This window comes from Aplidium turbinatum, chromosome 4, assembly GCF_918807975.1.
Source record: "Aplidium turbinatum chromosome 4, kaAplTurb1.1, whole genome shotgun sequence".
In the NCBI taxonomy this organism is placed as follows: Eukaryota; Metazoa; Chordata; class Ascidiacea; order Aplousobranchia; family Polyclinidae; genus Aplidium; species Aplidium turbinatum.
Window position 1 is genome coordinate 17420213 of NC_137475.1, and position 26259 is coordinate 17446471.

The 26259-nt window shown below is 38.6% G+C and overlaps 1 protein-coding gene across 2 annotated transcripts in view; it reads left to right on the top strand.

Moving 5' to 3' along the window:
* The first annotated feature begins 1199 nt into the window (after nt 1-1199).
* LOC145769512 (protocadherin 18-like) overlaps nt 1200-26259 on the top strand; it is a 28932-nt gene continuing 3872 nt past the window's right edge. Inside the window, exons 1-17 of one of the 2 annotated variants that reach the window (XM_082581161.1) lie at nt 1200-1418; nt 1721-1898; nt 8734-8884; nt 9301-9527; nt 9847-10027; nt 11030-11143; nt 15876-16012; nt 16819-17030; nt 17644-17789; nt 20461-20788; nt 21206-21383; nt 22026-22166; nt 22624-22794; nt 23397-23573; nt 24515-24742; nt 25206-25378; nt 25845-26041. In XM_082581161.1, the coding sequence (XP_082437287.1) occupies nt 8755-8884; nt 9301-9527; nt 9847-10027; nt 11030-11143; nt 15876-16012; nt 16819-17030; nt 17644-17789; nt 20461-20788; nt 21206-21383; nt 22026-22166; nt 22624-22794; nt 23397-23573; nt 24515-24742; nt 25206-25378; nt 25845-26041 (2740 nt within the window). In that variant the 5' untranslated portion in view covers nt 1200-1418; nt 1721-1898; nt 8734-8754. Of the gene's footprint in view, nt 1419-1462; nt 1899-8733; nt 8885-9300; nt 9528-9846; nt 10028-11029; nt 11144-15875; nt 16013-16818; nt 17031-17643; nt 17790-20460; nt 20789-21205; nt 21384-22025; nt 22167-22623; nt 22795-23396; nt 23574-24514; nt 24743-25205; nt 25379-25844; nt 26042-26259 lie in introns of those variants that run through there. The other variant, XM_082581160.1, reaches the window with a different exon arrangement.

The window sequence follows — 26259 nt, forward strand, 5'->3', positions numbered from 1 at the left end:
CAGCAAGTGCCAGCATCACAAAAATTAATTGGTTTGAATGAGAAGTGTTAGTGAACAATATTCAAATTAACTTTCTTTGCTTAGCATGTTTCCCAAAGTGCAGCGATTATAATGTGAAAGTTTTCAAAAATAACATTTTCAATTTAGCGAATCGACGTCACAAACATCTGATACTCTCGAAAAGTTTGGGACGATTTAGTTTGCTGAGTACGTAATAGTTTTTGACTTGAGGCGTAATATAGTCTCATTGAAACAAATGTGGATAAACGAACGTTGTGAAACAGTGTCTTAAGCAGCGTGGAAAATGCCATTCAAATTCACCAGAATTTAGAGTCACGTTTCCACTCCAGTGAATCAAATATGAAAAATTAGTGAGCGCAGAAAAAAAATATCAAGCAGTTTGTTCTTCATTTCATTAGATAATTGGAAGTCAATGTAAAATTACTGAATACCTCAAATAAATTTTGCATTCGAAAAGCATTTATTGAGTGGGTTGCAGTCTACCCTTGCTCGAAGACGTTTTTGAACTATGAATGGAAAAGCAAACCTCAAGCTGATATCCAAATACCATGTCATGCTGCAGTTATATTTAGTTGCATCTATTAAGTCTCCCGGGATTAAGAAATTAATCGTTTTCTATACCAGTCGATAGCATCGATGGAATCAAGCTCAAAAGACATTTGCTGACAGCTTAACCGAGATCAGATTAGCAGTTTGACTGGATAGCCACACTGAAAAGTGGATTAAAAGCAAAAAACAGGCAAGGTTTTAATGATTGACAATTAAAATTCCGCACGATGTAGCTATGCCAAAATATTTAGCTTTCTATTAAACTTAATATGAGATCATGACAATCTACTAGGGAAATGTACTGTATAAGTGGCTTGTAGCAATTCCAGTGACAACTTGAGTTTCGTGAGTAACATATGGTAGAAACAAAGCAAGTTTAAACAGTTTAAGCGGAAATTGTATGATGTGCTGAAAATCAAAACGATTACAAGGTTCTTTCTGCTTTATGAATGATTCTATTTATAAACACTGTCAACAAATCTTAGCCATTGTAGTCACGCGACGTGAAGCCATATTTATTGTACATTTGGCTTTTAACGTAAACAATGATGTGTTTGTTTCATGGTGAATCTGGCTTGACATAATGGAATGAAGCATCATCATCAGTTCATAATCTTTTGGTGCAAAAAATAAAAATTCTGAAATCCACATGCAAAGTTATCTGTAGCGCTCACCGTATGTCGTGGAAATTTTGGTTTTTCGAATTAATAGCATAATCAGGATTAAATTCTGTTGAAATCATATTAAACTAATTATGTTAAAATATTATCTTTTAAAAGCTGGACGACATGTCTTCTTCGCAGCTAGCAAAACCTTTTCCTGCTGATGCAGAAAGGGACTATGAAAACGTAAGCAGAGTCAATTTTGCTAGCTGGGTAATATTAATATTGAGGCTGTTGTAATTATTAAATGGAGTAACTAATCCAATGTGACTGGTGGAGTGGTGGTCACCAATCATTTAAATAAAATAAAGCGAGGATTTACAGCCATCTAAAAAGCTTTTAACGTATGCCTTGACTATGCCAACATTGACAAGTTATTTTTGAGCCGTAGGCTATGTTTAATTAATGCATTTCATTTGTTTCCAGCGCACATTGTACAAGGGTAAAGCATTAACTCGTGACTAACAACGTGGTTTCCTTATAAGCAGAAGCTTTGACTGTTTCAACGAAACAACAGAACATCCTTGAGGAAACGGATGAGCTATTAACAAGCGCAATTCTCTTAAAGTTGAAAAAGCGGGATTCGTTGGACATATGGAAAATTATCCGACCAGTTCCAGACGGTTGTTGAAGTGAAATCGTTCAATCATCTGCTTTGCTGGCGAGGTGAGAATGACTACTGAACAATTTGTCTAGCAACTGTATGTGATGTTTTGAAGTTGAACAGCAGCTGGCGTGTGTGATTTCATAGTTAAATTAAGAATTTTGTTGGTTTTGTAAATAGTGTGCCTCTGTTTAATTTTGTGTGACACTAACACGATGTTGGAAATCAGCAACAGCAGTACACATTTTTTTATTTGGCTTGTACTCCAGGTGCGTAGCCAGCATAAAGTTTCGAATTAGGAAGCCAAATAAATATTGTTTCACATGGCAATGGGCCCGGCAACAAGCCGGAGAAGCCGAAGCACCCAGAGAAAAGTTTGGAGAACTTCTTCGGATAATTTTGAAACAAATACCTTAAAATTCCACATTATGAGAGTCAGTGGCGTAGCTAGGGGGGGCGGGGGGGAGGGCGGAGCGCCCGGGCGGCATGTTTGGGGGGCGGCACGTCTGGGGGGCGGCACTTTCAGACAGGACGTTTTGTTTTTTTGTTGATAATGCAAAAGTACACGGAAAATAAAAGCAAACAGAATGGCAACATTCAAAACACTGGCGTAGCCAAGGGGGGGGAAGGGTTTGGGGGTTACAACCCCCCCTTTGGCGCGCGTGTGACGTCACGATATTGAGAATGATGCTTTCAGTCTCTATGTCTCTAAAACAAAGTTTGCCTAATTTTAAACGAAACTCCATTAAAAGAGCGAGTTTTGCTAACACCAAACATTCAAATATCTCAGCCAGGAATTAGCAACAAGAAAACATAGAGACTTAGCTTTGTTAAGTTACCGAAAAATTCCCAAGAAAACATGATCTTATCCTTTTGCTATGCCACCTGACAGCACCATTTTACAGGAATATTTATACTAGGGGATTTATATCCACATTTTTGTTGAAAATGCTCTCAGAATGCACCAAATCTAAAGTAATTTTTCAAAATTTTCTGGGGGAGGTCCCCCAGACCCCCCGCCGCTAGGTGACGTCTTTGGCGAGGACGCCGTCGCAGCCCTTAAAAAAAAACCTTTCAAAATTACTGGCTACGCTACTGGTTCAAAACATACAATAATTCCACTTTAAGTCAATTAAAAAAATTTCATTTTCACATGCTTTTTCTTGAAGGGGCGGCAAAATCTGAATCCGCCCCGGGCGGCACATTCCCTAGCTACGCCACTGATGAGAGTACTTTCAGTCTAAATCAAAAGTAAAACTCTATCAAACTATGCTGTAACTGAGGTTGAAATATATGTTTAAAATATTTAGCGAAGGGATTTTCCCCTTTGCCCCCTGACTATGTCCCTGCTTGTACTGCATTTCCGTATTGCAATGTTTGGATTTTGTTGCTTGTTGTGTTGTTGGAACGTAAGAGTACGAAGTGTATACGGATCATCTCTTCAAGAATAAATAGTTTAAAAGTATGTTAATAATCTATGCACTATTGCGTGACTGTTACCAAAAGCGAATTTAACAAATTATCCTTTGGAATCATGTAATTTCGAATAAACTGTTTACCTATTTTCTTTAATCTTATTTCAAAACTTGATAAGAATAATAACTTAATTCATGATTACAGCAATCAAGTATAATGAAACCAATTTACACAAATATAGGTCTCCATTGACGATGAAAGGAAAGGTTCCAATTGTGTTTTTAGGTTTTCAAGTTTAAAGACATTTATTACCTAATTTGAGGTTTAAAAGTTTACAATTTTGAGATTGTACTTATTGTCTTAATTTTAGTTTATTACGTTTCTCTAAGCTGGTAGTTGTGGATGTTCATGCAAACGTTTTCACATTTCTCCCTTTGAGCAAACTAGCTAAAACGTTCTTTTCAATCACATAATTGTAAATTTGGTGAAAATTACGATTTTTGATTTCAGTTGTAAACTTTTTGATTTTTTAACATTCAAGGTGTTGTTTGTTTCAGAATATTAGGCCTTTTTCAACCATAGGGCGACATGGCACACTTGAGGAGGGGACGAGCCTGATGTCGAGTTAACAAGTTGTTTCATCGTAAATGCCATTTCTGTATTGATGACTAAATTCAAATTGTAATCTCGAAACGAGTAAATCAGTTTTGTGAAAATAAATGATAACTAATGCTTTCGGTAATTTGTAAAAAATTTATTGGTCGTTTAAAATGTTGAAAATTTCTCAAATTCTTACAGTTTGCTATCTCCCGTCGTTCTCAGGAAAACAAGATGTTGTAGCCTACAAGCGTTTTACATGCAGCACAGCAATTTTACAGTATGTCTGATTTAAATATAATTTATTGTAACCATTTTGAACTGTTTTTTTTTTTCTTGATCAGCAGCAACAGTCGAGTAATAATTAAGATTTTAATGGCTATAAATAGACAGGCATTTCATTGTTAATGACATGGTTTATTCATATCAGTATGAAGTATTTTTTATAAGAGACGACGTACAAAATACTCTACGTGGAACCATACGTTTGTGTCTATTGATTAAGATACTGTGTTCGCTGATTGGCGGCTTGTATTCACGGTAGCTACCGTAATTGAATTAATAGAAAACTTATGCTAGCTAAAGGTTGCTTTAGCAAAGCTATGCCTTGCTTGGGCTCAACTGTTTCTTTGGTGTACGAGTCCACTTCCAGGTTTCCATTTGTATAACTTTATGTCATGCTCCGAGAAACAGAATTTACGATGGAAATATAAATGTTGTATCAGGTTATTAAAATGTATGTTTGGGTTTGATTTCTTAGTCTATTGGAAATAATCAGCTTTCACAAATGTCCTGGTGGCTGTTTTGCTTATCTGTTTATATACAGTATGTCATTTTAAAAAAATGTTCAAATTTTTGAATTAAAGGATGTGTGAAGGAATTCTTGTCCTTCCGTTTTTGTAATAATTTACCCCAGAAAACACAACAATTTCAACGTTTTTCAAACTAAATGAATAAAAATGAATGTTTGTTTATATTTGACTGAGATTCACAAATTTGTTCTGGAAGAAGCACACGAATTTACGTATCACCGAATGTGCTGTGACGTAAAAAAATCGATTCTTAATTTCATTGATTGTCAAGTTTCCGCTGTTCTTGGCCTGAACTCATCTGATAACTTGAGAACATATTCCCACACATTAGCATTAAAGACCGGAATAAATAACCCCGTATGTGTGCGTAGTGCTCTGGTGACAAGCTAATGTTTGACATTGATTTATTTTGCTGTTACTAAAATATTTTTGCATTGTTGAAATTGAAAAATGAATGTATTTTGCGACATTGGATGAAGATCTCATTGTCGAAATAGCTACCAAAATAGGTCCTTTAGTGCATTGAAGTCTGTAAACGTTTGTCAACGTTATTGAAACGTCTGCAAACGTTTAATGGTTCAAAAGTTTGTGAATTTGTTAACGATAAGGTCATTGCATTTTGTCCTAAGAGAATATTGACAATTTTCTTATGTCGACCTGTGTTTCAATTAGTTCATTCATTTTAGTCAGTTGAAAGATTTAATTTTGAAAGAACGTCGGTTGCCTTTGAATGAACAGCAGCTGCATACTGGATTAATACAATAAGCTTTCTATTTTAATTTGTTGTTGGCACGTCAGGACAAAACATAGAAAGACCAAAACACAGAATGTGATATAACGGGACCACGTGACTGAGCATGGAAAGTGGCAAACCTTTTAAGAGTTTATTGCACAGAGATGTTTTGTTTTTCAAACCCAACCCAGCAATGACCTAAATTCTTTGCAATTGTAATGAATTCAGCGTTTCTGCGGACTACATGTGGTGGGTTAGCATGACATAAACTGTAGGTCGCATGCCTGAATGTCTTACTTCTGTATCACCATAAGCCAAATGTAAACATGCGTTTTACAGAAACATAAACGTTATCGTGACGAGTAAAACTAAAAAGCTCATGTGCAATTTGCTGTGAAACCATGGTTGGAACTCTCTGTAGATTCGAGTTTTGATTTCGTTGAATAAGCTAGAAAGTGCTTTGTTACTACCTGGCACGAAGATTAGTTTGAGAGGAGTTTCGTCACATAACCAAATTCATCTTTTATATTGATTCAAAGTCTGCAGAGACGTCAAATGAATAAGAAAAAGACGGAGTTCACCACCTGGGACTTGAGAGAGATTTGCTATTTAATTTGCACCACTTCGACCTCATAAAGACGTTGATATGATAAACACTTCAGCGTCAATCTTAACGTTTTCAACGTGTCGAACTGAGCTGTTCAAGTTAAAAACGTCTAGCTGTCTCTTCATTTTTGCAGAGCGTGTCTCCATTAATCCTGATGTATTTCTCTAGCAAGATGAACGTCCAAGCTTTTCAGTATTTATTTCTTATGTATGATTTTAGTTGAACAATACAAAACGTCAGCTGTGACAGGCGTTGAGCGGTAAAAGCACGAAAATATTTAAAGTAAAATTAATTGAGTCAATTAAACAATTTTAAAACATTTAATACTTCTTTGTTTATGGTGTACATTAATCAGCACGTGGGTACCTATGACGACGTGTATGATATACAGATATGATTATTATTGGAACATTTAAGTCCGGATGATATTAACTGAACGTGTTTGAGTGTCTTGCGAAGACGCCTGTGCGTAAATTGATTAGCGTGGATTTGATGGCGCACACTCAACAAGCACACATAAACTTGACAAAGCCATCAGCTTTATCCAATGGCAAGGCAAGCCAAGACGATTGGAGCAGGTGGCATGCTGCAGCCTTCATCCGCCTTCACAGTCGTTGAGCCTGGCTGGCTTCATCCGCCTGTTCCGCCGTTGGGGACTTGGGTACTTTGGACTACGTTTTGTCTGACCTCTACCTTACTGAACGTATTCATGGTAGGAATGACACATGGCATAGAAATAGGATCCATATTATTTTACAGTTGGATGGAGATTTCGGTATTCCAAGAGCCACATACACCCTTGTGCATAGTTATTACTATCTGAATCCTTAACAGCCTGTTTCACCTAAAGGAGGATCATCAGAAGGTCCTTATTCAAATAGAATCATTTGAATATATTTGATTCTATTTGAATTAGGATTCTATTTGATTCTCTTTAGATTTGATTCTATTTATTTGATTCTAATTAGATTCTATTTTAATAAGGACCTTCTGATGATCATCCTTTAGGTGAAACAGGCTGTTAAGGATTCAGATAGTAATAACTATATTTGATTTAATTCCGCTCTGCTGGCTTTTTTTGCTTAGCATTGAGCACTTTTTGTAGTATTAATAGTTTTCATTGTTTTACACCCTTGTGCATATTAATTGACTCAAATATTTTAAACAATAACACAGGCCAACAAAAAAAAGATAAAAAAATTTGTGTCTGCAATGTAAGACGTGATTTTGGGTATATTGAGGCTGCTGATTTCAAAAATCACATCAGATTTTATCCATCACATCAGGTTTTTGAGATTTTTGCATAATACTTTTTCTCATAATATTGGCTTTTTGGCCGAATTTTCTCTTACTGTTACCGTTTTATAAAGACCTTATGAGCCAAAAGTGTTTCAAAATTTATCATATTCATGGAAATGATTTTATTTTGTTACAATTGGAGATGTATGATGACACCATGACCATTGGAGTGACCGACCTACCTTCAGAAGGTACACTAGTCAGAAGCCCCCCTAGCTAGATGGTCCACTGGTCAAACGAGTCACCTAGACCATCTGGCTAGTGGACCATCTGTCTATGGTAGACCATCCAACTTATGTACCTTCTGAGAACTGTCCATAAACCACTGTCCATAAACCACTGTCCATAAACCACTGTCCATAAACCACCCCTTACAGGCAGGGTTACATTCACTTTCGCCTGAATGCTTAGTACCATTCTACTTTTTGATAAATAACATCGGTTTTATCTTTTTCGTTGAACGTGGAGATTTAAGCGCATGTGAAACTTGTCTATGACTCATTCTTATTTGAATTTTCATGTATTCAGATTTTTTCATATTAGCAAGGTGTTAATTCTGTTTGTGGTGTGAATAAGTAGCAGAATGACATCTTCAAAAAAGTGTGAAAATGACCCTGATGTTCCTGAGTCCTGGTTTTTGCGCTGTTAATTTTCAACGCTTCTTCATTGTTTCAACAAAGATTACAGCAATGAAAAAGTGAACAATAATTCGGCAATTAATTACAAAATGCGACCTATACTGTGTCTGTGCGAACCTATGCAATTTCGTGTTGTTCTCAATATAACAAATAATGTATTTCTGCTATAATTTGATTACTTTTCTCAAATTCGTCTCAGTTTCCATCATTTTATGGCATTTCGTGACTTCTGAACACTTACGCGGATACAAACTTATCAAACATTGATTCCATGTGAAATGATGATTGGGGACATAATTTTAACGACATGTTTATGTCACGCTTCTTTGATGTTGCTATCTTCAATATCTCAACTAGTTGACGACAATTTTGCTTTGATTATTGTACCGTTTATGTTCTGTGGTGTATGACGCGTGGTCCACAAATTCTTCTCATTGTATCATTAAATATTGTGGTGGCAAACAATTTCAATTACTCACTGTTGCTGGTAACAAGTCACTGCAGCTAAAAGAATGTGCTTATGACGTGCCGTACTAAAAGAGAAGATTTTTGTTTATAGTTAATGATCATCTGTGGAAAGTTTAATTAAATAAACGTTTACTGATACACGATAATGTATTTCATAGCTGTAACTGTTATAGCCCATTGTGGGGCAAGGTGATATGAAAGTTTTCGGTGTAAGTACGTGCTTCTTGAAAGAAAATTAACACACCCGTTGTTGTTAGAATATTGTTTTTCATGATCTCCATGGCTACCAACAGGCGAAAAACGCGTGCAAATATTTCTATCTTTCAGGTTTAGTCATCGGAAGTAAACATGTCGGCCGTTTGCAGGGCTTTGGCTAAGTTAAAGTTGCTTTCAATCTTGCTTACGTTGTCTCGTGTAGCCGCTGCTTCTCCACCAAGTCGGGAATTTAAAATCCCTTTCCTTGAAGAGCAATCTATAGGTAAGCAAAACGAAGACGTCATTTCTTCCTTGAAACAATAAAAATTCAGTTTTAGCCACTTAAGTTGGGACATAAGAAACCCGTATTTGAACAGTGGCTGAAGTGGTTGTAGTATTTGTCAGTAAGGGCTTTTTTAGGTTGGTAAGTAGATCGTAAGCTATTGTCAACATCTTTATTGAAAAGAAAGTTGTTGAAACAAGACCAGTAAAACAATTAAAGATCTTCCAAGTTTTTACTTACAACCAGGTTTACTATAGAGAGGTAACTTTTTTAGCATAAAAAAAATTTTGAGATTAGTAAAATCGTTTTTGAGAGTGAGTTTAAAAGCGGGTGGTGTAGTTGATTTGTTTATTCTCACCCATCGCGTTGCATTTGTTTCTATTACGACATGCATCAATGCTTTTTTGTACCACCAGGTTCGGAAGTCCATGATTTGAAAGAAGACCTTCCGCTCGACATCCGAGCCGGCGTCTGGTTCAAGCTGCTGAAGCAGTACATGACTTTTGGCATGACCACGGTGGATGATCAGACCGAATGGGTTAGCCTGGATGAAGGCAGCGGCATCATAAGCGTAAAGAAGCCTGTGGACAGAGAGCGTCACTGCAGAGGGAATGATGCGCTTCCCTGTGTGGTTCACGTCAAGGTGAGTGTCAAAACTTCATGGGCAAATGTATTAAAATATTACAAAGCTTTTTTTTGTGAGAATAAGGCACTTATTCCAGACTGTCAGTCAACTTTGAACTTCTGTCAACACTTCCGGCTTCCTGATATAATAGGAATCGTAGGCCTATTATTACTTAACTTTGTTTTTTTCTATCTATTTATCGTATTCAATTTGATGTTTTGTGAAGATAATTACCTTTCATCACGCATTTTTATCAAAGAAATTTTAGATAAACCAGAAATATAGCCGTTGACTAATACTGTAATAAACCGTAATTCACATGTACATTTTGTTGCAGATTGTTCAACAGCCTCAAAACGTATTTCAATGGATTGATATTGAGTTGAATGTGGTTGACATCAACGATCACCCTCCAGTTTTTCCAGTTTTCCCTCTCATAACGGTCAATGTCAGTGAATCCCTCACTGCTACTTCTAGGATAAACATTGATCAGACCCTGGCTACCGACGCCGATGCAGGTAGGCTTGCGGTTGACACTTTTCAACGTAAAGTTCACAAACGGTCACTTCCCAAAGTCAGCGAAACACATGCAGAGCCGGATTAAGGTTTTGATGGACCTGGGGCTATAGGGTAATCTGAGGCCTATATTTCATTCCCCTCATTGTACCAATCACAATTAAAATGAAATAACAAAAATTATACCCGAAGTACAGTAATTCTTTATTTAACACGTTCAAATGACATGTTTTCTGGATTTAGACAAAGCAAAGCTGTTAATAAATCATCGGTGTCTATTTTTTCCAAAATTTTGTTTTCAATGCAGAGTATAGAGCTAAGGAAAGCAACCTTTTCTGGCCCATGAAGAACGCAGTTGGTTCTTTACTCTTTTAAGCACTGAAAATGAGCGCTCGCCTGAACAATTAGAAATCATCAGACAAAGATACATTCTTGGTAGGCTACAACAGATACGTTAGGAAATGCATAGTTGCATAGGCTACATAAACTTATTTTCATTGATGAATCTAAACATTTGAGTTTCTTTGTGCATTCGCTGTTAAAATGGTGTTGTTTTAGCAGTGCAGAAAAATGAATCATCTCTTCAGGCAGTGATTCTTCTAGAATCTAGATCACCTGCATAATGGTGAAGCAATGTTTTAGAACTCTCTTCAATTTTACAGTTAGACACGGTGTTTAATTTCGCCAGAAACGAAAATTTTATTTGAAAACGATCGTAGGCCTATGCTAAAATTTGGGATTTCATACACAAAATAATTTGGTCAATGATTGGCAAATAAGGGTCTACTTTGAATCTGGTGGGCCTGGGGCTATAGCCCCGTCAGCTCCCGCCTTAATTCGGCCCTGAACACATGCACACAGTTCAGTTTTCTTGTACTATTTTGATGTGGAGTTTTAATTGCATTATTACCATTTCATAATGATAAGCTTAGCCTTAAAATAACAAACTCACTATTTTTTATAATCCTTCTCTTTTCTTTATCAAACCATTCTTTTTTCATTAGGGCTAAATGCTGACATTTTCTATACCCTTTCCCGAAGCGACTACTTCAGTATTCACACTTACAAAGATCCAACTGGTTCACCCCGCCTGGAATTGGTTGTTGCAAATGATTTGGGTATGTTTCGAAGTCTACCATATGGTTAACGCTACTGTCTTGTTCTGCGGTGTATACAGGTGACACCACAGAGTTTATTGCAAAGGGTGTCATATACCATAATATGTGAGATTTTTGTAACACCTTTTCCGACATACCATGCTTCCATAGAAAATAAGTGTTCGCCGACACTATTGGAGGTTCATTCTTCTTCTTCGTTTGAACCTTCTTCGCCACTCAAGCGGTAGAGGGCTCTGCCTTTTACCATCCTTGAGCAGTGGCGGCGACGCGGTCTAGATGTTTGGGCAGGTGTCGAGCAGCCATTGAATTGATTCGTCATCCAGTTCACGCAGACCACGCACACAATTTGTCACATGGTAGATGGCGCAGTTACAGATGATGTGGTCTGCGGTTTGTTCCTCCTTGCCACACTCACAGATCGCTGATGAAGCCATCCCCAATTTGTGCATGTTGGAGCGGAATAGTTCGACGCTAGTAGGCAGGCGATTGAGCCGCGCCCAGGCCTTCATTGGAAAATGCATTCCGGTTGGGTGAGCCGGATTCGGAGATGAAACTTTGAAGTCTTGAAGACTTCTTCTTCCACTCCGAACTCCGAATCCATTGGTGTTCCGCCCATGTAGCCGCACTAATGGATTGGTCTTCAGCGGTTTTCATCAGGAGTTATACATCACGTATTACATATTACGTATCATCAATAGTTATACATCACGTACAGTACAAACAGGTGTCTCGATTTCAGTCGCCGGGGCTGCTCACTCACAGATAGAGACCTGAGTGGAGCAAGTGGTTGGGTCGTAGCGTGGAGAGAAAGAGACAGGATGGCTTCTTCGCGACGAAGCTCAGCTAGTTGGATGCCTGCAAGGACAGCGAGATTGTCCAATGGTGTTGGTCGCAAGCATTCTGTCACGATACGCAAGGCGTCGTTTATGGCAGTATCAATTTGATGGCAGTGGGCACTGCGGCTCCAGACATGTGCACAGTATTCTACTGGAGCGTGAACTAGCGCAATTGTGGCAATGCGCAGTGTGTCAACTCCGGCTTCCCAGTCTGAGCCGGCCAGACGCCTTAGCCAAGTTGTGCTTGTTGAAATCTTTTTGTGTAGTGACTCCAAATGTTGACGGTGAGTGAAGTGACCTGTCCAGGACTACCCCTAGATATTTAGGGTAGGCAGAAGGGCATGGTTTTCCATCGGTGTTGATCTTGAGCTCAGGCTTCGCTTCCCGGTTGTTTAAGTGGAAAGCTGTCGTCACTGTTTGATTTCGCTGATCTTAAGTCTCCATCTCTGGAGCTATGCCGAAAGTGTCGACATGTCTTGGTTTAGGCTATAGTCCCTTCTAATGTTTCCCAATGATTCGACAGGTGTAGGCGTACTTTCCGGGTACCGTGTTTGGCAAGTTTTGGGTGTAGATGTTAAACAGAAAGGGGGGCGGGACAGATCCCTGAAGGACTCCTTACTTAAGGCGTCATAATCTGTTTTGTTTACCACTTACAGTGGTGAGGGTAAAGTTTCTATTGTACACGAGCTCCATGATCATGCGGACCATGTGCCTGTCCGGGAGCAGGCGGAGGAGTTTGCAGATGATGCCTTGCGGTGTGGTATGCGGATGTGAGGTCAAGAAACACAGCACCAGCCTTCTTTTTTACCTCAAAGCAGTCTTTGATGTCTTGACTCATGAGAGTGACTTGGTCTACTGTACAGTACAGTAGATCTTCCACGTCGAAAACCAGCTTGCTCCCGAGGCAAGAGTGTGGTGTCTATGATTGGTTCGACTCGAATGTACGGTAGATAAGACGTTCGAAGATTTTAAAAGGAATGCAGAGAAGAGATATAGGTCGATGGTTATTCGGATCTTCTAATCTTCTTGTGGCTTATGAGGCTTATGGATCGCGATTAGCGACCACTTTGGCTAATCTCCAAATTTTTGGGATTTTTGAGTTGGCATAAGCAGGAAGACAGGAATTTGCAGAGCCAAGACTTCATGGCGGTGCTAGCATGGAGTACAATTTCGGGGCAGATGTTATCGGTACCAGGAGCCTTACGGGTCTTAGTTGACTAGAGGGCAGCGGTGAACGGTACACGACATCTGGGCGAGCCCATATGGGTGAAACCCCCCTGGGTGAGACCATGTGGGCCACGATCCAAGTGGGTGACGGTAGCGAAAGTTTAGCCGTTCGGAACGGTGGTGACCTATATAATTTATCTAGTTGCTTTGCGGGGTCACACTAGTCGCCCACATGGGCCGTCTCCCACATGGCCTCGCCCAAGAGGGTTTCGCCCAGATGGGCTTGCCCAGATGTCGTGTACCGAGCGGTGAACTCATCCGATGTGAATTCACCACAAATGTTTTCCTCGTCTGGTGTTGAAGTTTTCCAAAGATCAGACGCTTTCCTCTTTACAAATTCGGAGAACTTGCGGTCGCCTGTTTTATAGGTCCCGTTTTTCACTAGTTCTGGTGGGATGATATTGGCAATAACGAGACATTGGCGGGAAAGGTGTGCTGAACGGCCCGTAAGTTTGTTGACAGTACTCCATGCTATCCGGCTAGAGTGTGTAAAGTCGATAGTGTTGACTGTGTTTTTCCATCGCTCTAGCCTCCGTGATTCCAGCCGATCGAGCAGTCTTGTTGCGGCTGCGATAGAGGCAGCACCGGTGAGGCACGAACATAAGAGCGGTATAAAGTTTTGCACTCTGAATCCCAGCACGGCGTGTAGTTATTTCGGCAGCCGCGAGGGATAGCCTGTTTAGCTGCGGCTTTGATGGCACGGCAGAAGTCTTGGTAAGCCTCATCCACGTTGGCGGTAGGAGATATGGTAGTTCCGCCGCGGTTTGATTGGTTATGAGGCTGTTGCGATTGCAATTGGCCTGTCTGAAGTTTAATCACTTCACTGGGGCACTTGTCTTGGGTGAGACGAACTTAGGGGAATTGATAAGCGAAGGTCGGTGTTGGGGACATGGGAACTTCTCCAGCACATGTCTGTCAGGAAGAAAGCTGTCTGTGTCCATGCTTGCAAAGGCCAGGTCAGGGTTTGTGCCCGTTCCCCAGCATCCGGACCAGAAGCTGGCTGGGTCTTTTGGGTTGTAAAGGAGGGCGAGGTTGTTGCTCGCAGCCCAAGCAGCCAGGCATTCTCCGTCGCTGTCGATGTACTTGTAACCCCAGTCGGTGTGCTGGCAGTGAAAGTCACCAGCATAGATACTGGGTGAAAGGAATGCGGGTATAGATGATGGGTTTAGGCGTAAAGATGGTGGCTTGTATACATTGATGATGTTGTAATTTTCAATGCTCACGCAAACCCATTGTACTGTATTTCCTTATTGGCAGAGGAGTTTGCAAGCGTCCAGTTCAAGCTCTCATGGACAAACGAGGCAAGGCCATGCTTCCTGCTATTGAGTAGTGTGGAATTACTAGCATGTATGCCGAAGTGCAGTGGGTATCCTGGAGAAGGATGGCAAGAGCTCGGTTCTTATGAGCGAGCTGCTCGATCACATCAATTTTGCTGGATGTGATGCCCTCAGCGTTCAGGTGTAAGATGGTGGGATGACGGTACTTGTCGACAGTGGAACTGCCGCGCTCTGAAAAGAGCGGTTCTCGTTGGGCCTTGTGCTGACCGTTCAGGGTCGAGGTTCGGTTTTGATAGTCTTCGTTTTGCATTTTTATGATGCTACTTATAAGTATAAGTATGATGCTACTTATTGTTCTTCCTCCCTAAGAGATTCAATAGCACTGAAGACATCTTTATCTTGCACTCTTTTTATTTTTGGAGCTAGGTGCTTGTTGTAGTCGTTGAGCAGATGGTGGGACCGCAGAACGCACTAGGCCAACGTTAGGCTAACTCATTCGCTATTTTACCGATTTTCGGTTGCATGTTCCGTGGTGACCTATTTAGTTTTCCTCGTTTCAGCAAATGTTGGCATTCTACATATACCCATGGCCACCTCAAGATACGGCCTGATTTGTCACATTTTGCAGAAATTTCCAGGTTTTTCTAAGTTTGGGCGAACGTTTAAATAAATTCTTCTAAAGATTAGATTTTTACGCTTTCTTTACTCTTTTCCCCAGATGACACAATAGGTTTTAACATCCTCACATGTTGAAAAACAAAGAAAATTTGATTTCGAAGATTTTAGTCAGACTGTTAATTTTTCAATAACAGTCTGATTTAGCGTTTTTCAGCTTACGTTTTCTCATTTGCTACTGCTTCCCCAAGGCAACAAAAAGTTTCTATGTCATTAGGAAACCACAAAAAGTAAAAACATCTCAAAAAATGTCAGTCAAGCACTAGCAGTAGCTGTAATCAAAATTTGCAAAATGTGACAAATCAGGCCACATCTCCAGGTGGCCATGATATACCCTTTACAAATGACTTCCTTGGGTATGGCCAAGCCAAACCAATAAATCACGCGTGTTTTTTTTTTCAGTACTTAAGCTTCAATGACGTCGTTTGTAATTGATTGTGAAGGTTTTCTTCCATAGACTTGATGCAGCGTAGCCTACACACATAAAACTCCGTATATTGTAATTTATCTCTTATTTTGACATAACCTTAGGTTGGGTTATACATTAACATTTTCTTTCTTAGACCTGTTTTACTACATTACTATGAAAATAATTTGAAATCAACATTTTCAGTGACTATGACTATTCTTGTTTTAGATATTTATACATATCGTTTCGTTTATGATAATAACTCTTCGTTAGTTTTCGTTTTTATAATAACTTCACATGTTTTAAAGATCACGAAAAAGTTTCAAGCTACGACCTGACCTTGACCGCCACAGATCGCGGTACCCCGGAATCAAAGTCAAGCAGCATCACCCTTCGTGTTGAGATTGCTGATGTCAACGATAACGCTCCAGTTTTTGATCAATTGGTAAATATTTAGTCAGAAAAACTAATGGTTGTTAACACTGCCCTTGTTGTTCAATCTTTAATATCATTTAGACATGGAAAATAAAAAAAATTAAAAAAATCCCATTCATGATCATTATGTTCCTTTCCCATGGTGAGGGTGGGATACAATGCGCCATTGTTCACGGTCGTGAGCTCTTACAGCGTTTTTATAATTTAATTTTGTCCATTCGATGTTTGCTGTACAAATAACTTTCGGTCCGTCTCTGTTTCTTTCTGCATTTATCCTTGTAGTAATGATGTTTTTAATGAATTGTTTCACACTATGTGACTTTTATAAATTCATTTAAATAGCTTTATTATTTAAACAGGTTAAAAAACTTACATAAAAGTTAGTTGAGTAAGCTATGTGGTCGACAGTGAGATCGCTTGACGGACATCCAAAAGGATGTCAGTTCGACAGCCATTGGTGGCACCCTTTGTGGCATGTCGCAGCCGATACGATGACCGCCTTGTCTTTTGTTTCCTAGCTTTCATAATGTGGAAGAAGTTAGCAACCATTATTTATTGAATATTTCGTTGCATGATGCTTTTTCGCTTGCTTTATGATAAACTAAATTCAGGTAAACTTTATCCTGGCAAAACAGATAAGGAAATGATTTATGGCTAACATGAAAATTCACTTCATTGTGTTCCTGTTTACTAAATCCAAGTTTTCTGTCAATAGATCTGTCAATAGATTGTGAGTGAGAGAGAGTTCTCTCTAATACAACAAACAAGATCATAATGTCTAACCGAATGGAAATTTACTATTTTTGTTTTCAATAGATTTATTATCTTGAACTGCAAGAAAACATCGGTCCTGCATCAGTTAACACCACTGTCCACGCGGAGGATGCAGATAGCAGTAACTTTGGCGAAATCCGATATTTTGTTCCAGACTCTGGAAATTCTCCTCTTGCTCACAATCTTGTCACTATTGATCCTGTGACAGGAGAAGTTTTTCTGAGGGAATCACTGGACCGAGAAAGACACAATAAGTAAATAGAAGATTAATATTTTTTTCCGAGTCCAGACTTACGCTGAGTGATTTCGGGTTGTAAAAGATTTGAACTGAACTAAACTAATTAAAGGAAAGAAAGATAATTTTTATGTCCACCTTCAAGCATGCCTTTGAGTGTCTTGCGAAAGATACAGCGGCATGCTCTTTAGCAATCTCCAACCGGCGCTCTTTGAGTGTTACATCAAGGCTGTTACCACTCGGCCATGCAGCCGAAATTACAGGATGAGTTACGATGATTAATCATGCTAAAAATAACGAGTGAACATCTCAGTTTTTCTAAAACTTTAAAATGTGTACATGTTACCATATTCTATCTTTTCACTGTTATCTTTCGACATCTTTCCACTGTTTCACTTCAAATGATGACTTCCATTTTTTATAAAGTTATCTCTAAATGTTGGATAAATACCGTAAAATGAGTTTGCAAAATTGGACTACCACACCAAAGCGACTTTTAGTGTACTATTTGAATGCTTACGCAACACTAATACAATCCAATGCTAGATTATTTGTTTTGAAGCATAAAATTAACTGGTGAAAGTGATAAACTTTAGTTGGAACAATCCATATAAACTTTCCTATGCTTTTAGCATTCGCGTTGTGATCGGGGCCAGGGACCTTGCCGGATCAAAGAGCAAGGTAGGGAAAACGGTCCTCTCAATAGAAGTCCGGGATGAAAATGATAATGCTCCATTGATTCAAATTACTTCCATCGTTGATTCTGATGATAACATTGGTAAGTTTCTGTCAGCTTCTAACTATGAAAATACAGGAGTATGAGTTGCGGACAGACGGTACCTCGAAATACCTATTGTCAGGCATTTGTCGCTTTCTGTCGGGCATTGTCAGGCATTTTTCGGGCATTGTCATGGTTGCCAGTTCCAATCGAACCAGTTTTTTGGATGATGGTTGGAGTTACTAATCACTTTTGGGGGTTAGGGTTAAGATTATAGCCTTACAACTCTTTAAAATGTCTGTCAATTTCTGAAAATTCCGGCAATGCCCGGCAATGCTCGACAAATGCCTGAAAATTGTCAAGGGTTGCCACATCTGCGAGTTTTGCTCACCAAACTAGGCTAGTTTTGCTTGCCAGTTGCTGGAAAGTTTTAACAGTTGCATGTTGTGATATTGTTGATTCCTTTGATTTCTTATCATTTCGAATCAACTTCAACAGAATAAATACTATTTTTAGTTAAAAACGCTTTGCAACACTGACAATGCCTGACAATGTCCGAAAATGCGTGACAATGGGTAAGAGGTACCCCAGACAGATGTTTCTTCGTTCTGAGTTTCGTCATTACGTCTATTGCGTTAATTCTAACCTTACATGGTCGACTGTTACTCATTAAGATTGACTGTTATCTTTCCGCCCTCAATTATACTCATGTGTTTCTAGCCTTGCACTGGTAGTCAGAGGTGGGCAGTAGCGCGCTACTTTTTTGGTAAAAGTAGCGGTAGCGGCGATACTTTTTAGTTGGAGTAGCAGCTGCAGTAGCGGCGCTATTTTTTCTCCACAGTAGCGGTAGCGGAAGATGCGCTACGTTTTTTCAGTCGCACTCCCGCTACCCGCTACTTTTTAATTTAAAGTGAAAAAATACTCGTTTTTTGGCAACACTAGCGTGGTTAAGCAGCTATGTAATCGGTTTGGTAGCAAAGTTTCGGTCTTTTCTAACTGACGTCAACTTCTTCAGCGAATATCTCCGTGTGATGAAGCCTATCTGCCAGGCTTTAGGCATTCTCCAGGGCGAGTCCAAGGCGTATTACGGAGTCTTGCTTTCAACCATAACAATTTGCGTGAAGAAGTTGACCGAGATCAGTGATTTTGTAACCTGTGAGAGTGAAAGTCCTTGAAGGGGTGAGGACACGATTCAACAAGTGCTTCAACGACATGAAATGCGTTATGGCATCATGTCTTCATCCCTCCTTCAAGACGTCGTGGCTACAATTTCTGCACTACGTTTCCACGGATGATGCTGACGCACTGCGAGAAAAAGTCAAGACAGATGTGATTCGACTGTTGCGGGAGACATCAAGCCAGGTTGATACCGAAAAGAGTGACACCAACACCAGCCACGACTCCGAGGATGAATTTTTTAGTGTATTGGCACCATCCCGTGAAACGTCGGTGCAGAAGGAAGCAGCAGTTGTGGACGCCTTTTTTCGGACAGGAGCAAGTCCTTGATGAGCTTTTCGAATATCGAGTTAACACTACAGTAGAAGCCCTGACCGGTCATTTTTGACCGGGTTTGAGTTTTGGCGTTCTTGCGATTTTCTTGGTCATACTTCTTGAGTTTTCCTAACTTTTGATAAAGTTTTAGTAGCTGTAATAATTTTTCACTACAACTTTCGCAAACAGAGCATTTCACATATCTACCTATAAGCCCTGACCGGTCAAAAATGACCGGTGCGTGATAAGAAGATGTCTAATGTTCGAACAATGTTTGTTTGTATATCTTTATACGAATATCAAAGTTTGAACTAAAATAAAGAAAAAACGGTAAAAAAACGCGTTTCATACAACCAGTCAAAACTGACCGCAATTGTCCTTATAGGTAGGGAAATATTTCAGGGCTTCTAGTGTTAAAACATCTGTTCATTAAATACAAGACCCCCATTCCTTCCAGTGCTGCGGTGGAGAGACTTTTCTCTGTTGGAAAAGATGTGCTTAAGCGAAAGCGGGCAGGACTTATAGTGACTCTCATTTTGAAATGCTCGTGTTTTTAAAAGATGCGTAACAACAAATTTCCCTTAGAATGTGTTTTCTATAACGACGTTTAAATGACAGTGTAAACGAATGATAACATTCGTTTTTAAGGTCATTTTTGCGTTACTACGGACTTGAGTGTTTCCTAGTGTCATTTTAGACAAAAGTAGCGGAAGAAGTAGCGGTAGCGCGCGCTACTTTGGTCCGAGTAGCGGTAGCGAATAGCGCGCTACTTTTATAAATTGGTAGCGGTAGCGCGCTACTTTAAAAGTAGCAGGTGCCCACCTCTGCTGGTAGTCAGGTGCTATAGCAAAACGTTTTGCTTGGTATGCGATTTTTTATGGCCACTTCTTTGACTGAGCCATGTTGGTATGCTATTGTATAGGACGTTATAAAGTGTAATCAGTAGCTGTATGATTGGCAACCGTGACTTGAGCAGCGAAGTGACAAGCCATTTTAAAGAAGCACAAAAGCTGTTATGGTAGATCTTTCAAACAAGTAGTGTGTAGCGGTAGTGGCAACTGGCAATTGCACAGAAATAATTTTTGTTTTCAATTACTTTTTTGGTTTGTTGAATTATTTCTTGAAATAACGATGCTACAGTCAATGTTTTGATTTTACTAGGTTTTATAATTATACGCTATTTTCATTTACACCTTTCTATACAAAGTTTATACTTGATCTGGTTTTGGATTTGGTGCAGCTTACCTGTCGGAGTCATCAGATGTGGGCACATACTTGGCTCGGGTTTCAGCTGAAGATGCAGATGTTGATAGAAATGGGAAAGTCCGGATGCACATTAGCACAAATATCTTACCTACTCACGCAGAAGACCTCTCAATCGAATCACAAACTAAACGGACTCAACTCTTTGGAGAAGATTCGTGGGTATCACCAGAAGAGAAAGATGATGAAGAATACTTTGTTCTTGAAAATGGAGGCTATATTGTCACAGGGAAGCAGCTAGACCGGGAAAGAAACCCCGCTTTCTTGGTGACCATTGTGGCCTGTGACCAAGCAATCAGATCCTTGTGAGCAAAATCAAATCTCAATTTGTTGAAAAATGTGTAGGCTATTTTCAAGAAACGCAAAATTCCTCTTTTTGTTGGACAAATATTGATAAAATCGTGTTAAGTTTGTGTACAATAGCATCAAGTTAACTTTTGTAGAAATAATTCAAGTTTACTTGTTCATGAATTAATGTATGATACCAGATACCATGTATTCCTTAGTTGAGACATGATGTATCAAAACAATAGATAAATATATCAGGTAATACATTTGTTGGAGTCAGTCTGATTGGCAATTCAGCCGTTTTTACATGACTGTAGGAATATGCTTTTACATCGCATTTCACAATAGCGTAAAATGGGAGTTTTTAGAAATAATCGTAGCCAACTTAATTTTGACTGAAATACATAGCAAGTATGTTTTTCAACGTAATTTAGATGTTCTGCCAAAAATCTGACAATAATTTTGCTGGATGAAAACGACAACTCACCCCAGTTTCTCAGCGGTGCAAAGGAGGTGACATTGCGAGAAGATACAGACCTTGGCACTCTGGTAGCGTCCGTCGAAGCCACTGACCAAGATTCTAAATTTCAAAGCAACGATTTTCCCATAAAAGTAAGTTCGACGAATTAAGTAACATCTAACGTAGCGAATTAAAGTAACATCTAACATAGCGAATTGCACTAGCTTTCTAGCTGAAAGCTAGTGCAATTCGCATTACCACAGCGAACTCGCAGCATAAGGCTAAAACAGGTCGTTAATGTACCTACATTGTGCAGTGAGCAACGATCATGCTGCTCAAACCGAAACTCAATTTATTGCATAACATCTAACGCTTTAACAACAATTTCTGTGGCTTTTAGAATAGCAGCATTGTATTGTCGAGCGCCGTAACGCAGCAATTCTTTATTGAGTCCCCGAAGGTGGACCAACCTTACAAAGAACACTGTTTGTGTTTGATAAGAGTACATGCGTTTACAGCGGTTTTAACCCATGCAAACACGTATTTATTTTTGTATACATTCAGTGCTGTTATACCAAGCACAATGATAAAAGTTTGATTTACATGATAATTTAGTGTTGTGACAGAAAAGCTAATTTATTTTATGTTCTTTTTCCTCATATATCTTGTCAGTTCTTTATAACTGTCATTGCCATCGTACCTTTGCACTTAAAATTTTAAATGGTGCCTAAGTTAGATTTGTGAAAGTAAAAGTAATAATCTATGTCATATACAATTATGTTGTTGCATCGCAGAGCGCCAAACGGAAGTCATCACAAAATGGTCTCATTCGATACAATCTCCACAACGGAGATACATGTTTCAATATAGATGAAGTCAAGGGAAGGATAAGACTGGTTGGAGCACTTGATTACGAAAAAAAGAAAGTTTGGACGGTGAATTTTTGTATTTTATTTTAAATATCAACAGTACAGCTTGATACAAAAAGAAAAAATGGCGTAATTATCTTGTAAAGAATTTTTTTGCAAAATCATAAATCGTTTTTATTGTTTGTCTTTAAACACATTCATTTATTGCATTTACACTTGCTTGTACCATTTTAATTTGTAGCAGGCTAACTACGAGTATTTTTGTTAATATCTGTTTTATAATACCGCTAAAATCCCACCATTTTGTTAGACACTTCGAGAAGTTGGTTTGTGTCAATGTTTGTATTTTTGTAACATTAGTGGAAAGGTAGACAAGTTTAAAATATCGTTTTGCTTGCTATACAATGTTGCATTCTTTTCAAAGCACCATCTCAGTAAATTTGTATTGCTAAGTTAGTACAGATATAAATTGGTACATGATTTCTAGTTAAACTGTTTACTCAAAATTACCTTAAATTTTTAGCTAGTTGTCACTGCCCAAGATATGGGAGTGACCAGTAAATCTGCCAACCTCACTCTAACAGTGCATGTGACTGACATCAATGACAACGTCCCCATGTTCACCAATCCATCTGTGGCGAATCAAACTGTTCCTGCCACTATCCAGAGCGGTGACGTCATCATGAAAATACGTGTAAGAACACGCTTTCAAAGATTTTGTTCGCTTTTCAGTTAGTATCATTTGACCAATAAAGCTTTCAATTCTAAGTATCCTATTATATTTAATTCATTTGTTTGCGTGATATCGATGGTCAGCTGACAGCGACAGGTCGCTCATCGGTGTGGTCCTTTTGGTGTAGACATGTGATGTTGCATCGTGTTTGGCAGTGAGTGCTACCTGTGAATACGGAAACATGCAAACGGCAAGTCATATCATCAAGCCCTGCCCCTTTACAAACCATGCATGATATGAAGGACTGATCTTCATGAATAAAGATAACCAAACATTGGCTGATTGAAAGGTGTTCTAAAGAAGTAAAGTTACAATGCGAAAGTAGGATATATTCTACTATAGCTTCCACAAAGATCATATTATTATTAAAAAAAACAGGACAATAGGTCTGGGACACCAGGTCTGGGTAGCAGGAGAGTTTTAAAGAAGACGAAACGTTTTGTTACTTTCACCTTATTATACGTGATTTGAAAGTTTGACAATTGGCCTAATGGTTAGTCGCAATGTTCGTGATAAATTGAATCATCTATATTGTTTAAGAAGCAATTTCTTTCGATTTGCAGGCAGAAGATGATGATGAAGGACTTTTTTCTAAAGTGTTGTACTCTATCGTGTCCGAAGATAAGATCAAATCACCTTCAAGAATATTCATTTTAGATCAATTCAATGGAAATCTCCATTTGAATATGAGCAACCCGGACCTGGAAGATTCTCTTGGTACGCATTCGTTGGTTATAAAGGTATGATACACTTACTTATTTGTGTGATGAGATAAAATTAAAAGATTAAAAGAGGTTTTATTTGAAGAAAAGTATTGTTTCCAAAAGTCTGCAGTGGCCGTTGATACAATAAAGAAAAAAATATGCAGATTTAAACATTGAGCCCTTGTAATAGATGCAGGATTGTACAGTATATGCAGTATTTCTGAGGTAGCATTTATGTTTAATTGTGTTGTTGATGACCAATCACCATTTACTACTGGTTATTTGTGTTTTAATGGTTGAAGTAGCATTTTTCTTTTCAAATGCTTGGAAAAGTACTCATTTTCCAAGCTTAGAAGCCTGTTTTAACAAGTTCGTTGCTCAACAGACAAATAGTCAATTTTGAATCTTTGTCCAATCTTGGAGATCAACATTATTTACATTTTGTTTCAAAAAATGGTTATCTTTTTGTTGACTAGACGTTGTCAAACGTTAAACTGTATAAGTGTATATTCATAACAAAGAAACATATTGTATTGCCCAATTTCACATTTTTGACTTCAATAGCCCAACGTGCAATTATTCATGAAATATTTATTCTTTTCTTAAACTAATGTATGGTTGAAGATTTTCTACAGACTAAAATATGGAATGTACAAAAAATATTATACATACATTTTATAAGCCCTGTTATAAAAGTTTTTCAAATGCATTAATTTGCATTTGTATCTGTAAATTTTCCGTTATTTTAAGATAAAGTGACGGTTTTTACCAGTACGTTCATGCAAGAGCTAAATTTAACCAAAGATTACCTTGTACCTCATAGCCTTACTTAATTCCCATCACTTATAATTGAAAGATAAAGATATAGAGAAAATCAATTTTTAAGAAACACTTTAAAATCTCCAATGTCCAGTGCTAAACAAGATTTAACCCATTTCCATCGATCGTGTTGACATGTAATTTATTGCTCATCGCAGGCACAAGACTTCGGCAGTCCACCTTTATCGAGATACATTGCTCTTCGTGTGGAAGTATACGATGTCCCTTTGTCTGTTCTTCCGAAGTTCATCAAGAGAGTCGAAGAACCTCCAATTGCTGCTGGAGGATATTTGACTATTATTTTGATTGTGTCCTTAGCAGCAGCCGCTATTTTGCTTGCTGTTATTGTGCTGGTGGTCATCTTCAAATGCAGAAACGATTCTAAAGTAAGTTGAGACAATTATTAGTTTCACTGCTTTGTTTCGATGCTCGTTCTTCAACAAATGGTAATTTCATGCAACAGTTTGTCGTGATATTGAAGCGGCTTAAAAATTGCACATTTGATTAACTAGATTACCATCACATTGAAGTGTCATCATTGGCAGTCACTTTTCAAGGCATATTTGGTGGTGCTAGTGGAACAATTATATTTCACATTCATCTAAAAAATAACACGTTGATCTACTAATTTGTTGGTGGCACATTTGCACAAAAGCACAACTATGCTAACGCGGAAGAATGAATGTCACCTTTCTGTACAAAATGACCAAAATATCATTTTCACCCATTGCAAGGTCTGTCTGTCTCCAACGGCTAGTGAAAGAATGACTGTGCGACCTTTTTCTTGGCATCGCTATGGTCTATGTACCTTCTGATTTTTTTGGAAAGCTGATCCTTTTTGGTTTTCAGGAAGTTTGCTCGTACAATTGCAAAAGCGAAGAGTCAAAAAAAGCGTGGAAACTTGCAACAATTAACAACATTGCTTCACCTAATAGCACCATGATGTCGTCATCCAACCGGCTGATGACGTCAAGCGACTCAAAAATTAACAGTGTCGTTTGGAATCAAAGTATGGAAACACAGTAAGTGTTGACATAACGATATTGACACGGAATACTACCTTTGGTAAAATTGTATGTTATGTTGTTACTTTTAGTAAAATTTGCTGATTTTAAAGACCTTTGATTGAGTAGTTGCTTGTTCTATTGCACACAATTGCATCGATAAGAATAAGAAATTCAATTTTCAAAACGTGCACCTCCTTTTACAGCGAAATAGTAAAACTATCGGGAATAATCGAGTTGTGATCCTTCATCACTTAAACTCCCAATGAGGCAGTTTTTGCTGCACAAAATCATTGCCGTGATTAAATGTCTAAACAACAACAATTCTGTTCAATCCTTGCCCTGACATCTGGTTCAGGCCACTTCTAGTGTCCATTCAGTATGTCAATGTGTATAATTGCATCCTAACGAATTTAACAGAAACTATATTCACATCAATCCTTATTTAGCTAAACTTTTATGTACCGTTGCTTTACTTTTATAGATTCACTAACGATGCAAGAAATGTGGGTGATAGCAGCTCCAATCGATCCTCTCCACGAAGTGTTCGTAAGAAGACGAATAACATTAAAAACGATTTGCGTATCTCTCCTCTTGGGGCCTTGCAAACAGATAGGGACAGTGGAAGAGGTGATAGTGATCATGATGCCACCACAGAGATGGGAAGTTTTGAGGATAGAGGTAACTGATTGATTGTCTGTAGGAATACTTTTTGAAAACTTGGTACCGGTAAGCTTATAGAAATCAAGGCCTAAGCTCTTGTAGTTTTGCGCACAGATTTACCACTGAACCCTGTTACTATAGTGCATTGTAAGCAGCCATTGCCCATGCCCAACCTGCCAGAGTTGAATATTTATTGACATGAAAGTTTAATTTTCAAGCAAATAACCACTTTACGT